Below are 15,310 nucleotides of genomic sequence, written 5' to 3'. Positions count from 1 at the left end.
CCTCCAGGCCACCACAGCTGAGAGTCTGCTCACTACAGGGTCCAGGTCCCCGTAAGTGTCCCTCAGATAAGGGACAGCAGATGCCTTCTGGCTTAGGACGGAGCAGCCAGCCTCCACACCTGGGTGGGCTGCTCCCACTTCTTCCCTGGAAGGAAGCAGGAGGTGGCCCCTCTGCAGCGAGGAGCCCTGCGAAGCATCAGCCCTAACCCCCAGGTCAGCATTTTCCTGGCTGGTTCTGCACACTCCGTAATTTTTCTCCAGAACTAACAGGCTCCATCTCATTTGCAGCACATAACCTCTTCCCTCTGAGTTGCCAGTATTTCAATAATAAGATAAGCACTGGAAAATTAGCATGGTTAGTGCTCTAATTGGGCCATCTGTCCCCTCTCTGGCTCTCCGTGTGTTTGTTGCCTTTTTGATTGCTGTTTCTTATCCCCACCAGAATCCAGCTTTGAAAAACAGGTTTTGGGGCCAGAGAGCATCTTCCTCCCCACCACACACATTTATGCCAGCACACAGCATAAAATGAACAAAATGAAAGCAAGTGTATCAGTTGGAGGTTTTCTACCATTTGTGCAGACAAACAGGGAAGGAGATCCTGCTCCATGTGCATTTCCATCATGACACAATCCAGGCCTGCTCAGGCTGCCCAGAGAAGCTGTGGATGTCCGATCCCTGGAGGTGTCGAAGGCCAGGCTGGATGGGGCTTTGGGCAACCTGGTCTGGTGGGCGGTGTCCCTGCCCATGACAGGGGGTTGGAACCATGTGGGCTTTATGGTCCCTTCCAATCCAAACTTTTCTGTGATTCTGTGATTTTACAACCCAACCCCAGCATCATTGTGCTCAGCCATTTCTCAACCCCTCCACACAGTCCAGGTAAGGTGACACTGAGTTTAGTAATGGGAGCAATAGAAGCATTAACATTTGTTTTTGTGATTTCATTTTTTTTTTTTTTTCCAAGCAGAGACCAGCTTCTCTAAATGGATTTCTTCAATCCATAAGAATAACCCCCTGGGTTTTCACGCTCCCTGTAAGGAAGAATGAGCAGTATGTTAAAAAGTTCTTCCTGCTGGTTTATTTCAATCTGTCTTCTCCTAATCCCTCTGTTTTAGTCTGGAAATTAAAATACACTTTCTTTCTCCTTTTATTGCAAACTCACCCAGCAATTAGACTGCTGAAGATTTGGAAAAATTCTGGTTCTACTAATGAGATACAGTTCTCTTTGGAGTAATATCTATCCCATGAGATTAGGAGAAGGTGGCAAAAATAATGTTTCATTTTGGGGGTGGAAAAATGGAGCCGAGGCCAGTTCCCTTGTTAGGAAGCACTGCTGGGAAGCTCACAGCATGCTGGCCCTCACGTGGCCCCCAGCACAGCCCCTCAGCCTTCCCCATCACTCATATGAGCCCAGCCCAAGGCAATGCCTGACCCCCTCGCTGCCGTGAGCCTGATCCTGAGGCTGGCTGCTCAGCATCCTGGCAGTCTCTGCCCTCCATGCAAAGCCTCAGTGAGATGGCATTAGCCTCGTGCAGTCATGGGATGAATCTGGTTCTCCCCGGCTCGTTACTTCCAATGAGTAACAGCAGATTTGCCAATATTTATGCTGCACCCACAGGAAAAGACAGCTTGTTTAAGCTGACGTCAATATAAACCGTGCTATTGACTCTGGCTGAAAAGCTGTCCACGTTTTCTAAACAGTTCAGTCAAGGTAAAAACCTCTGCATCTTTATAACCGTCTTCATATGCATTCATGCTCTGTATTAATATTCCCCATTATGGAGGTCAGAGAGCAGCAAAATGGCGTTGGCACTTTCCTTCAGCACCTCTGACAGCCTTTGACAGCTTCCCGACAGCACCGGGCGTGCTGTGAACAGCAGGGTCAGCAGGCTGAAGACAGGGTTATATTTTTATTAGAAGTACTTTTCAGCTGTGGCACAATGTCAGATCCTCAGGAGCGTCTAGTGCATGTATACAAATGTTCTCTGCCTACATGACTGCCTTTGTGGGGCCCTAAGGGTGCAAGGCCAGCAGTGGGGTGAGAACGGGGACCCTGAATTTCAAACCCACCCCTCCACTTCATGGGGATCCATGAGGCACAGAATTTAGGAATTCCCAGTCTGTGTGAGAGTAGTGTTACCCTCCAGGTGGGAATAGCAAGTGCTAAACAAATATTTAGAGCCACCATTTTCACTCCATTTCTCATGTGAAGAAATGCTCTCAGTTTGATCTGCTTTATTGAACCCAGTTCTGCCTGGACTCGGTTGTGTTATTACATGGACATTACCAGGACATGGATGGCAGTGTGCACCTCACAGAAGACAAAGAATGTTCTCTTTTCTGTGAGAGAGCACACGATGCTGGAACCCCTGCCCAAACCCTGCCTCATGTCGGCATACCCAGACTGGTTGAGGGGCTGATGATGTGAAGCTGGGAAGCAGGGGGCTCATGCTGGGCTCCATAATTGTGCTGCCATATCCTGGCCTGACATGGGGCAAGAGGAGCAGCAGCAGAGACATAGAAACACAGAATGGTTTGGGTTGGAAGGGCCCTTAAAGATCACCTGGTTCCAACCCCCTGCCATCCCATGGGATGCCACCCACTGGCACGGATGCCAAGACCCCATCAGCCTGGCCTTGAACACCTCCAGGGACAGGGAACCCATAACTAAGAAAAAACGTCTTTTTTTTTTTTTCCCTTTTTTTTTTTTTTTTTCTTCTTTTTTTCTTTTTCTTTATGGGTTAGAGTCAAACAATTCTGGCTGCAACGTGGATATGATCTAGATGAGGACAGCACAGCGTCATTAAAACTAGCCAGGAGGCAGAGATGGGTCTGAGGACAAGACCAGAATGTTCCCTTGAGCTTCCGGATCTGAAAATGAAGTGAAAAGAATCAAAATTACATCAAACACCCTTTTTAAATTATTTGCACAGTATTGGAGATTTTATCCTGTCTTCAGCAGTGACAACAAGAAGGAGGCTATTTAGGGAGAGCACATGAGGCTGGCCTCTCTGTGCTGTTCTCTTCTCCAGCACACGCAGTTATATTAAGGCTGCAGAAGGGCACATTCTTCCCAATTCCCTTTAGTATTTATAGTTCTGAAGAAGGAAATACAAGATAAGTGTCTTATGAGAAGCCTTGCAAGGAAGGAAGCCTGCTGGAGCTTTGTGCCCTCTGTTTTCTCCCCACCAGAGCCACCTAAGCGTGCCCTCCTGGCTGCTGGCCTCAGGACTGCTGACTGCTCTGCTGTCCGCTCCCCCTGCTCTGCTCCACGTCTGGCTCCACGCAGCCTCCAGGGGCACTGAAGGGGTGTATTGGGTTTACGGGGAAAGGTTTTGGTAGTGGGGGGCTGCAGGGGTGGCCTCGGTGAGAAGAGTCTAGAAGCTGCCCCATGTTAGATAAGGGCCAGTTTATGCCAGATAAGGGCATCAGAAAAGCCAAGCAGTTAGGTGAGTAAAAGCCAAGGGAATCATTCACCTGTAATCACACCTCATAAGCGTGCACACCTCCTGTAGGCAGATGGAGAGTGTAAATAGGTGGAGTATTTATTATTATTATGAGGCAATTTAAGATTTTTTTTTTGAGGGGGGGGGGGGAGGGAGGGTTGGAAGAAGAGTGGGGTGTGGAGAGAAGTGTGCATGCTGTTTAAATATGAAATAAAAGACCACTTAAGGACAGAGGAAGCTTTGCTAAAAGGTCTGTCTTCCCCTGGCCTTATTTATTATTTAGGTCTTCAGCTGACATATTTAATACTGCCAGGCACTCGGAGACTGCCGTATGAAAGAAACGTGCTGCACAAAACCAAGCTTCCTCACAGGAACAGGGAACACATCTTCCAAAGTTAATTGCTCTTTCACAATTAAATAAACCTCTTTATTGCTGCTCTGTTTGGTACGGAGAACAACTGTGCAGCATGCCTTCAATTTCTTCAAGGCACATGTTATATGGGCAGCTTGATCCTCCTCCCTTTTCTGTTTTGATAGCAGTGAAAGCTTCACACCAGTCAGTTGACTCTGACTTTATCTTGGCATAGACAAGAGGAGAATTATTTGTGTTATCTGTGATATTTTTTCTTAATGCTGAAATTGGCTAGAGACACAGAGACACACACTGATTTTTTTCATAAACGCTGGAGGATAAAGCATAGAAGAGCTGAAAAGAAAACATGGACTTTGTCCCAGGCTGTTTTAAGCCGACAGCAGCAGATAATATATTAAGTGGAAAGCACACTAGAGACACCAGTGTGTGCTGTTACAACAAGGGAAATAAACCCACAGATATCAGAGAGAACAGCTGCAAATATCAGCTCTTCACCATGGTAGGAAGGCAGAGGCCACCACCTGAGCAACAGAGCCGTTCAGATGCTTCTCTCCTCCAGAGCAAACAGAAATATGGTTCATAAAGCTGCTGCAAAGACCTCCCTCGATTAAGTAACCAACGATCCTATGACTAAACCTGACAACCAAAGCTGTCGGGGCTCTGCACAACAGGTGAACATTGCCCCCTGGCAGCGGTCCCTTAGCGAGGTGCAAAATGGGCGGCAGGAGGTGCACCATGGGCCCAGGGCACGATGCAACCACCTGGCAGGGCTCGGCCCAGGGCCTGGTTTCACAGGCAAGCTGTGAAATGTGGCCCAGGTGAATTGGCAGTGGGGTGGGTTAATAACTTTATTAAACTGGATTAAAAAATGGCAGAGCTCTGGGCATTGTGCTCAGTGGTTGAGTCTAGTTGGAGGCCTGTGGCTAGCGGTGTCCCCCAGGGGTCAGTGCTGGGTCCAGTCTTATTTAACTTAATCAGTGATGATGAAACAGAGCACCCTCGGCCAGTCTGCTGATGACACAAAGCTGGGAGGAGTGGCTGGGACCCCAGCGGGCTGTGCTGCCATTCAGAGGGACCTCGACAGGCTGAGGGTTGGGCTGAGAGGAACCTCTTGAAGTTCAACAAAGGTAAGTGCAGGGTCCCACACCTAGGTGGGAATAACCCCAAGCACCAGCACAGGCTGGGGGGTGGCCTGCTGGAGAGCAGCTCTGCAGAGAGGGACCTCGGGGTCCTGGTGGGCAGCAGGCTGACCACGAGCCAGCAATGTGCCCTGGTGGCCAAGAAGGCCAATGGTGTCCTGGGGTGTTTTAGGAACAGTGTTGCCAGCAGGTCAAGGGAGGTGATCCTCCTCTGCTCAGCCCTGGTAAGGCCACAGAGAGGTTGTGGAGTCTCCTTCTCTGGAGATATTCAAAACCCACCTGGATGATCTTCACAGGTCCCTTCCAACCTCGGCCATTCTGTGATTCTGTGGTTTGCGGTGCTGGGTCCTGCCCCTGCACACCTGACCCAGAGATGCTGTCTTTGAGGATGAGGGAAATAAGAAGAACTGTGGGTTGGAGTGATCAAGTATGCTTGTGGCTGCATGGAGGAGAAATTGAAAGGCTGGGACTTGATGCATGTGCAAAAGGGAGGGCAAACGAGAGTTCAGACAGGGCCAAATGCATATGTGAATGGCTGCATTACAGAGGGAAACACATCTTTCAGCACTTCCAATGAGCATCCTGTAGTGTGGGTACACCAGCACGCTGCAATGTCTTTCATGCAAACCTGCATAAGTTACCTTACAGACAGTTAACTTCTGCAGCCATGAAAGGAACAGGATCTTTAGTGACATTAAATCTATTAGTTGGATTCATACCAGAGACTTACATTGTATATTTACTGAAGTAATGGAAACGACAAACAGGTAACACAAAAATACTCTTCCAGGAGAGTAGGGGCATGTTTCAGGCTCTGAGGTTTCTCAGCTATTCCCCCAGTTTGCATTTATTTGTGGAGAGCTGCTGCTGTGGTGAGGACTGATTTTGTAGGGCTCTCAAAGCATGCAGCAAGCTTCACTACTTGCAAGCAGCCTCAGCAATTGCATGGGCAAATAAGAACACCCTCATGTTTGCATTTAACACATGCACTGATGTATAGCTCGGGCGCAAAGTACACAGTCTCTTCAAACACAGCAACTGCAGAGATTTTCTCTTTGATGGGAGAAAAAAAGAAAAAAAGAAAGCCATTCAGGCAGGGGATGCCATATGGCTCACTTTGCACAACCACACCTGCACCTCGTTTGCTTCTGAACGGGGAGGTGGCTGACCCAGTTCCTGAGGCCTTCTGGTGGAAGTTTGGGTTCACTGAGAAATCAGGTGATCTCCATGCTGTTTTTGAACACACAGATAAATGGTGGGAAAGGAAGGAAGGGAGGAGGTTTGGTTGATCTGCTTTGTTCTTTCTGAAATCAGAAATACAGTCTGTCTACTTTGGGGGAAGTTTCAAGAGTGAAGTTTCAAAATGAGCTTTGTGAGATCAGGTAGGAGCTAGATGGTACTAGTGGGAGATGTAGCATAGTTGCCTTCACTGCAGTCTGAAGGAGAAACTAGCACACACAAATCACAGCTTTTGTGCATCTTGTGTTGGAAGTGTATTTTTAAGTGAGACTGTGGTGGAAGCACCTCCTGACTGGGTGGTGGTGGCAGGAAGTAGACAACACTGCTGGTGAAACATTCGTGAGATGAATGAATCTTTAATTGTGGTGTTTATGGTCTGATTTGTTGCTCATCTTTTCACTTCATGTTGGCTGGCTCAGCGAAGTGTCTTATCAGTGAGAACAGCCATATGCTAAGAATCTCAAAAAATGCCTCTCTTAAAAAGATTGGATGCTGTGCTATTGGGGAACTGTAAGGGATGACTTTATTTGCAAAGTAAGGAAGGAAAAAATGTTTAGTGAATGAATGTAAAGGCTGAAGTTCTGTGGCTTACATTATGAAAGTGAGCAGGCTTTTCAAACAGTCTTTTTCTTGTTATAAAAACCTATAAAAAGGAAAAAAAAAAAAAAAAAAACACTTCTAGCAGTTCTAGTTAATTAGGTCATCACTCCTTTTTTCCTTCCTTGTAAGCTTTTAACGGTATTCCAGTGTTTGGAACCAAATCTTTTGGTTCTGTTTTCTTGTCTGTTTCTAGCAAATTATAAAGAAGCCTCTGTGTTTTGGTTTTTTGGTTTGCCAGTAATGAAGTGGACCTGGTATTACCTAGTTATCTCACAGGAGTATGCTGGAAGTTAACTACAGTTTGAAAAGCAACCAGGTCCCCCGCTTCTTAATTACCATGTGGTAACTGTACAGCACTGCAGCCTTAAAAATTGCTTAATAATGAGTTACTGAAGATGTGACCTCATTTTATCCCTAGTTTCAATTTTTTGAAGGTGAAAATGTTCCAGTTAGCCCCTGTTCTGCAATGGAATATTTATGACTAATTAGCAGTGGTTAGTTGACACAGATATAATTTAACTGAAGCTTTGGCTACAGTGTATTTAATGCACTAATAAAGATGTTAGTTGCAGATAACAACGTGTGTGGCAAAAAAAAATAGCGTGTTTCCCTGATCAATATACTTGTTGTAACTGGAGATAGCTTGGAGGCTTGAGGACTCAGAATTCCTGGAGCTGTGATTGAACCAACACTACCAGAGGAAGCTGTGCTACCAAAGAAGTGACAAGTTAGAAATGCTTTCCCCTCTTTTCAGGAGGAATTCAAGACTGGGGGTGGGAAGGCTATCCCTAGATGGGATATTCCTAGACAGGCGTGAGGTTTAGTAACTTTGGCAAAGGAAATTAAAAAGTGACATTAACGTCAAACTAATAGTTACAGATCATTCTTTGATGAGGTAAAGCCTGTACTGTTCATGTATCTGTGTGTACATCTATGCCGAGTCTTTTGCGTGCAAAATAAGCCTTATTAAGAGTTTTGGGCTCTTCATTAAGAGAAGCATGCAGGTACCATCCCCTCACTGGGAAATTCCGAAATAACCAGTGGGCAAACTCCGCACCCGTGGGGTGCTCCAACGCTCCCTCTAGCGACTCTGCACCATGGGTACCACAAACTGATTTTATTGTTAATTTTTAATTAGTTTATTTATTTTTTTATGAACTCTCCTAATGTCTATTTATCACATGCTTGCTGGCAGCTGTGCAGGGTGGGTGTCACATCCTACTGTGGAGGAGAGGTATGAGTTCTCAGCTAACATCTTGTTGCATGCACCAAGCAGGTTTGGTTAGAAGAAATGAGTTTCATGCGGGTGGGTGTCATGGAGCCTGGTCCTCTGGAAGATTTAGTTCCCAAAAGTGTTTCAGGTTTTGTTCCAGGACAAATAATTGTGCTACACCTAAATGGCCATGCTGCAATGGTGAGGGTGCAATGTAAAGCTTCACTATGGTGGACTTTCGGAGCTCATTGGAGATACCTCCTAACTTTGAGGTCTTCAGCTAAGAGCCCTGTACAAATTGTATCAACACCTGAATGATTAGGACTGCAGGAAAAGTCTCTTATCAAGCATCTGAGCAATTCAGAGTTTAACTCTGAGTTGCAAAAGTGACCTTGGACTTGGAGACACCCAGGCGCTTAGAGGTAAAAGTCACCTGCAGATATTTTCAGCACTCTACAGCTCTTCTGGTGAGATGGGAGCCTATGGCATTACTGAATTCCACTAGGAGCCTGCTTATCTACGCCAATACGTACATAGATGTAATCTTTAAGTTGATCTGTAGACACTGAAAGGTGTGAAAGGTTCATTTTCTACTGAAGGGTTTCAGCAGGACAAGTCAAAAGTACAGATTCTCTTACTTGCTAGCCAGCTGCTACCTGACCCTGAAAAGGCACTCACATGTGAAGTGTCCATTTTTGACAGCAAATCTAATTGGGAAGGTGGAATTGTGCTTTTGAGGATTTCTAACACTGCCTCAGGTGGGACATACTGCACAGGATTTCTGACCCAATGTATGGCCCTCATTGGCTGCCAGGGCTTTGATGTAGTAAGTGCTTTCAGGGTATTTCTGATAAACCACACCAAAAAAAAAAAAAAAAAAAAGCCTCTTGCTTGTCTGTTTTTCCTACCCTTCATAACAGGGGATAACCACCTAGGAAGTACAGGTTCATTGAGTATCTAGTTTTGATTTTCCTGTGATCCTGATGGTTCAGTATGCGCTTGTCTCCCCTTCTCAGTTAGGTTAACAAAATCCTGTGGTTTAGGTCATTAAATCCTTCTAGGCATTGCCTTAAAAAGGAGCCAAGCTGACTGTGCTCTTCTGCTGCGTTTGGAAATAAAAACATTGGACGTGTTCCTTAAGACAGATTGCTTCTGGCAGATGACTCAAGGCTCTGAATGAACGGAGGGCTCTTCTGGTGCCAAGTGAAGTACATAGCCTTGGAAATAAGAGGCATTCAGGACAGCTCTCTAGCACTTTCTATTGCTTAGGCTAGGTGTCCTGTGTGCTTTTGTGGTTCCCATTTACTGGCACCGAACCCTCAATCTGGCAACCAAAGGTGTCATGTGAACTCTGCAAGCTGCAGCAGATGACTTGCTGTGCTGTGTTGCCCAACTATGTCCACAGGCATAGGTCTAAAATGTGTTAGCCCTCTCAGTAGCCACGGCCAGCTCAGCACTTGGTTGCACAACCATGTCTGTTTATGGCCATACATGAGCACAGCAGCCACCCTCAACGAGTACAGCTCACCACTGGACTCAGCTCTTTGCACGCAGGACGATGGGTTCTTTGGAGGTAATTGCATCTGTGACTACAGCAGAGGAGACAAAGTGCAGAGTGAGTCTGAAAAATAATTGCTTAAGCCTGGGTTCTTCGTGGAAGCATTAATTCTCCAAAACCTTTACCTTTACTTGTGGCTGCTTTGCCTGTTACTTGTACTGTAGCCCCAGTTCTGTGGCAGTGCAATGAAACCCTGACACAGGAGATGCCTCTGGTGCTCTACTTGCGTTCCCATACAAGCAACACTTGCATGGGATGGGCGCCATCCTACCAAGGACAAAATATTCTGAAGTCCTGTATTTACATGGATAGTTCCAGGCCTGCCTTCTATATGTGTGTGTGTTTGGTACTTTTATAACCACCTGGAGGAAGAGAGAAGTCACTGCACAAAGCACAGTAGCTCAGTGCGCTGCTGGTTCCATTGCCTTTCTGTCTTACCCTTTTTCATAAAGACAATGAAGCCTTTAATGCAGGCCCAGTCGTCTTTTCTGAGTTTGTTTATAATCTGTGATTGTACCTAAGCCTTTAGGCAATAGTCATACTGATTTTTTTTTTTTAATAGGCACTACTTACAGATGCTTGTTACAACGATTCAGCTTCCTCACTGTGTAAAAAGGAATTTGTCATTGTGTTTGGAGATGGCCTATGGCTTCTGAGTGTCTTTCTTGCAACTAAAACCCTTCTGGAAAAGACAGGAATTTGATTTGGCCAATATGCTAGAGGTAGCCCTATCTTCACTTTGAGTGGCCTGCAGCTGCTAAGGAAGCCAAATTGCAGGGTGAGCTGGAAAGCAGGGATTTGTGAACTTGTAGTTCCTCAAAACTGGTGCAGGACTTCATACATTAGGGCTACACCTAAGCTGCAGATGGTTTTCTTCAGTGTGACAGCCATGGGTGAGACACTGGTGTAGTGCCAGTGACTCCTGCGAGCTGTGCCAAGGGGCACAGAGTCATCTCTCGGGATAGTACTGCTGTCCTCGCTACTAGCTTTTGCACTTTGGGATGTGTTGGCTAAATATTCCTGGCTGCTAAAGCAGCAGAGAAATGCTGACAGCTTCCCTGCTCTGCAGGTTGGCTCCTGGCAGATGCTTCAGTGCTGCCAGAGTAAAGCAGCTGCAAAGTAAAGGGATGCGAATTGTAGTGCTGTTGGTGGTCTTTCACTGGGACTACAGCTCAGGAGGAAACAGCAGCTGATCAGTGGGGAAGCTCGGGGCTTCACGTGGAGTACCATGGAAAAAAATACATATATTTAGGGGAAAAGAATGTTTTCAAGTAACTTTTGTTTGAAATAGTCTTAACTGAGATGCGCAGGATGAGCTTGTTCTGGTGAGAATCATGTGTCTAAATTGCTGTGCTATGAGATAAGGAAACATTCCTGTGTTTTCATTTTGTTTTATCTACTTGCTCGCTTTTATGGCACCACTGTAAATGCCTCATGCTTCAGCTGTGCATATCCCAGAATTTAAGCCAGTGCTCCTTTACCCAGCAAAAGCTCGTGTCCTCAGAAGCTTTGTAGGCTGAAAAATACCTGGATTTGATGCTGTTGTTTGTTATCCGAAGCAAGGGCACCCCTGAATTGGCACCTCCTGACTCTCTATTGTGCTCTGCCTCGCCATGTGACTGTGCATGCTGCGTGTCAGGGACAAGCTGGCTATTCACAAAGCCACGCCGTGCATGCCTTGCCGCTCACTCGCTGCACACATCGATCTTTTTGAACAAACACATCCATCGATGGCAAGGCCAGGGGCTTGAAAAGGGTGCAGCGAGAGATGTGTTAGGTAGCTTAATGCTCTTGACGGTCTCTTAAAGCGGTTTGCTTGTGAGACTACATAATGAAAACTCTGTGCTTAATGTTCTATGTTAGGAGGAAGAGCTCAGATTGTAGGCAGGACAGTTGGTGGTCTGTTTTCTCCTCAGCTGTTAAATTCTCTGTAATGTAGCCACGAGGCACTGGCTTGCCTGTTCTTAAGTGCTAGCAAGTCTCATGGGGGAATCTCTGAAGCTAAAACCAAATCACAGCTTAATTTCAGTAACGTGGCGTTATCTGTGAGCGTGCCTGTGCTTTGCTGGCAAATATATAACAAATAGGAGGTGGAAGCACTGAGGACGGCAGCTTCCACAGCAGCGCGAGGCGGTGTGTTTGGTTATGATACCGTGAAGCCTGTTCATGCTAATGGTGTTAGAGCAAGTTTTTCTTGCCCTGTTACCCTGTGTGAAGTTATGTCGAGGAACAGAAGTCCTGGTGTTGCATTACACGCATACCAGACAAGGTGTACAGACAGCGAGACACCACACTGGGGAGAAAAATGCTTTATAAGGACTTGGGTGAAGGGAAAAGGGTTGCGGCTGGAGGAACTGGGGCTGGGTTGGACAAGCCAGTAACCCCAGCCTGTGGGCTTCTAATGCTGGATTAAAACTAAGGGATGTGCAGAACTGCCCCTGTGCGTGTTCGCTCTGCGGATCTGAGCCTCCCTGAGGCGTGGCTGAGGTCTTTGAAGCCTTTTTTCAGCTGAAGCCATCGCTCCGCGCGGCTGGGAGCCGGGGGCAGCGGCGGGGCCACAAAATGGCGCCCCCAGCCCCCAGCGGCGGCCCCGGGGCGCGTCCCTCCGGGCACCCCCAGCGCTGGGAGCGGCTCCCGTGCCCCCGACACCTCCGTGCGGCCGCTGCCCGGCCTCGAAACCCCGGGGCCGGGCGCTGATGGCGGCTCCTTCCCCCTCGGGGGCCGCCCTCACCTGCGCGGGGCCGGCCCTGACGCGTCCCGCCCCGCCTGGCAGCGCGGGCGGCGCCTCCGCGGCACCGGCAGCGGGGAGCGGCGGAGCCGGGCCGCCATGGAGCCCCGCCGGGAGCAAGGTAGGGCCGGGCAGGGCAGGGCGCTGCCCTTTGCTCGGTGAAACCCCACCGGGGCAGGGGGGGGTGCTTATTTATACGGGGGGGCTGCCGGCCAGACCAGGAACCCGGGGTGGGGTGTGGGGGGGGGGAGGCGGCTGCCACGTCCCGCTGGCGCCGGCACCCCCCGGGGGCTGCAGGGGGAAGGGGACCGCGGAGCACGGCTGGTGCCTGGCCCCGTGGGTCCATAAATCCTTCCTAATGTTTTTTTTTTTTTTTTTTTTTTAAAAAAAAAAAAAAAAAAGCAAAGCGAGCACCGGCCTCGATGGGTCCGGGCCTGTTGTGATGTTTTCGGGCCGCTGCTGTTGTGCCTGAAGCTTTCTCAGGTTTAGTTGTTGTGCTTACAGAGACTTGGGCAGCTTCTAGTGGGAAAAGCAAGCTATTGAGCTTTCCTCGAGAGCTTTAGAGACAGTGCTGACACTTCCTATGGGCTCGTCCTGTTACTGAACTCATTGTGGCTTGAAATCCAGCCCTGGGTAGGAGGGTGCTGCACCCCAGGCTGTGTAACGAAGCGGTGTATCTGGTGTGACAAACCTGCCATGAAGCATCCATGGTAAAACACCCTCTGCTGCCTCATTTTAGGGGATGAATATGCTATTTCCTCTTTCAGGCGAGGTGAAGACCTGCAGGTACAAGGAGAAAAACCTAAGGAAGGCACCACGCTTGTGCCTGTTCACTTAGTGGCTGGTCGTGCTCTGCTGGCCAGCCCTCAGAGGCTTTATTTCTGGCAAGCTGGAGTGCTTGTGCTGGAAATCCCATCTGGTGATGCAGCGTTACTCACCAATGACATGCATTTCGCTAAGCCCCAGGCTGTCAAGTCCTGGCCCTGGGGCTGGTGTGAACATCCTGGGTTGCTTCTGTTAACCAGAGAAGAGTTAAAAACTGCCTGTGTTTCCCTCCTCCACCCACCATCTGCACGTGTCAAGAAGCAGTCTCTGCTTAGCTTGTGCACTGAGCCCTTATGCTGGAGAAGAGTGGAAAGGAAGGTACTAGCCTGTGACCAGCAGCAGCAGAATCATTGAATTTCTTTCTCAGTTGGAGAGGCTTCATTTTCAGCAGAGGGATGTCTGGCATTCCTTTAAACGATGCTCAGTGCACACTCCTTTGCCAATCACTCCAGATAGCCGGGGCTTTGAGTGCTTGGAGTCTCTTGCTGTGTGATTGCAGGCACCAAAGCAGTGCTGCCAGTTCAGGCTGAAGGGACGTAGTGCTCCGAGCCTTCTATTGCTTTGTGTCAAGGTGCCATGAACAAAAATCCTGTTGTTGCGTGGGCTGAGTAGCTGAATGGGCTAACGACTGAAGTTGCATGGTTTCTAATTTCTTTTTTTTATTAAAAAAAAAATAAATAATGTACCTGGTTTTGCAGCAAAAGAGTATCTGTGTGCCTTGCCTCTGATACTGTTAGCGCAGGTCCCATGCACTACTGGAAAACAAGGATGGAGCAGCCCCCGCAGTACAGAAGCAGCACCTTGCGGTGCTCTGACTGAGGAGACTGCTTCTGAGCAGTCTGGTGACCACACAGCACAAACCATGATCTGGTGATACAGAAACTCTGACTTGGTGATAAAAGGTGGCTGTATATTCAGCAGCTTTTCATTTCTGTGAACTGGGGACTTTCAAAATGTCCTGTTCTTGGGGGACTTTCAGGACGAGTCCCAAAACACTGCATGGGATCTCTTAAGAGAGCACGTAAGCCCTTCTTTTCCTAGAGCCTTGACTTGCATTTCTGGGGCTGATAAAGTGGACTTTAACGTTCCTTATATGCCGAAGGAACTGGTTGCTGGCAGTGGGACAAAGCTTACCTCATTGTCCGACTGAACAAAGGAGCACCTCTTTCTTCTGCTGTGTTTGCTTTCTCTATCACTGAGTACTTGCAGTACTGGAGGTGAGGTTTTTCTTAACTTGCTGTTGTAAAAGTCAAAGGCTTTGTAAGTAAATAAGACAGCTGGTGTCAGAACCGCGAAGGAGGAATTAGCTCACTGAGCTGAGCATCTCTAGCTGTGTCCTCAGGATGGAGGAGGGAAAAACAGAAGACCTGTTACATCAGCGGGTCCCTTGGACAGGAGCAGAGCTGCCTGAAATCTCTGGGAGGGGAAAGTCTTGTTCTGAGGGTCCTGGGTGTTGTTATGTGGGTTATTTAATGATGTTTCTGTCCTATTTTTCTCCTCAGCGGGTGCCTGGATGAGGTGCTGAGCTGCTGGGGATCAGTGCACGGTGTTGGAGGGGCCCTTCAGCAGCTGACATGTGCAGCTGCCTGTGTTTTGGCACAGCGTGGGTGGCTGGAGCAGCGTCAGCTGTTCTTGCTGGGTCAGAGATTTGGGAATCGGAGGGTAACGGGAAGCTGTCACTTGTAATCACCCCCTTTTCAGGAGGAGGAGCAGGTGGGGTGGTGATGAGGCTGGCCCTGCCAGTTCAAAGCAAACTGGGACCATGGGGCTGTGAATGAGGTGAGTGCCTTGCTCTGCTGGATCCGTGTGCCTGGTGGCAGAGTGGTACAGCTGGCTGAGGCTGTCGGATGCTCTGTAAGGCCCATAGGGGACAGAGGAAAAAAGCCTTAGTCATGGCTGTCTTCCTTCCTTCCTCCTCTCTTTGCTGCCCTCGCCGTGAGTGCAATCATCAGATGACCTTGCCTCAAGCCTCTGCCAGGTTCCTCTTTTGGCCAGAGCAGTGGTGCGGGGCTGAACTGGGCTCCTTCCTCCTCACCAGCAGGTCTCGGGGCTGTGTCCTCTTCCTCTCACCCCTTGCTCTTTTAACAGGAAGGGGCCCAGGTGATTTTCGTGGGGAAGGAGCCCCCCATGCAGCACAGAGGAGCCTTGCGTGAAGTCAAGGGATGAGATTCACCACGTAGCATCAGTGAGAG

General features: G+C 48.3%; 1 protein-coding gene across 2 annotated transcripts in view; it reads left to right on the top strand.

Annotated features, from left to right (window-relative positions):
• The first annotated feature begins 6,198 nt into the window (after positions 1-6,198).
• LOC311432740 (tumor protein D52-like) overlaps positions 6,199-15,310 on the top strand; it is a 112,725-nt gene continuing 103,613 nt past the window's right edge. Inside the window, exon 1 of one of the 2 annotated variants that reach the window (XM_084511214.1) lies at positions 6,199-6,337. In XM_084511214.1, the coding sequence (XP_084367340.1) occupies positions 6,319-6,337 (19 nt within the window). In that variant the 5' untranslated portion in view covers positions 6,199-6,318. Of the gene's footprint in view, positions 6,338-12,096; positions 12,415-15,310 lie in introns of those variants that run through there. The other variant, XM_084511215.1, reaches the window with a different exon arrangement.

Source organism: Aythya ferina (assembly GCF_964211825.1).
Source record: "Aythya ferina genome assembly, chromosome: 2".
Lineage (NCBI taxonomy): Eukaryota > Metazoa > Chordata > Aves > Anseriformes > Anatidae > Aythya > Aythya ferina.
Note: the sequence above shows the minus strand (reverse complement) of the source record. Positions and strands in the feature narration are given on the sequence as shown.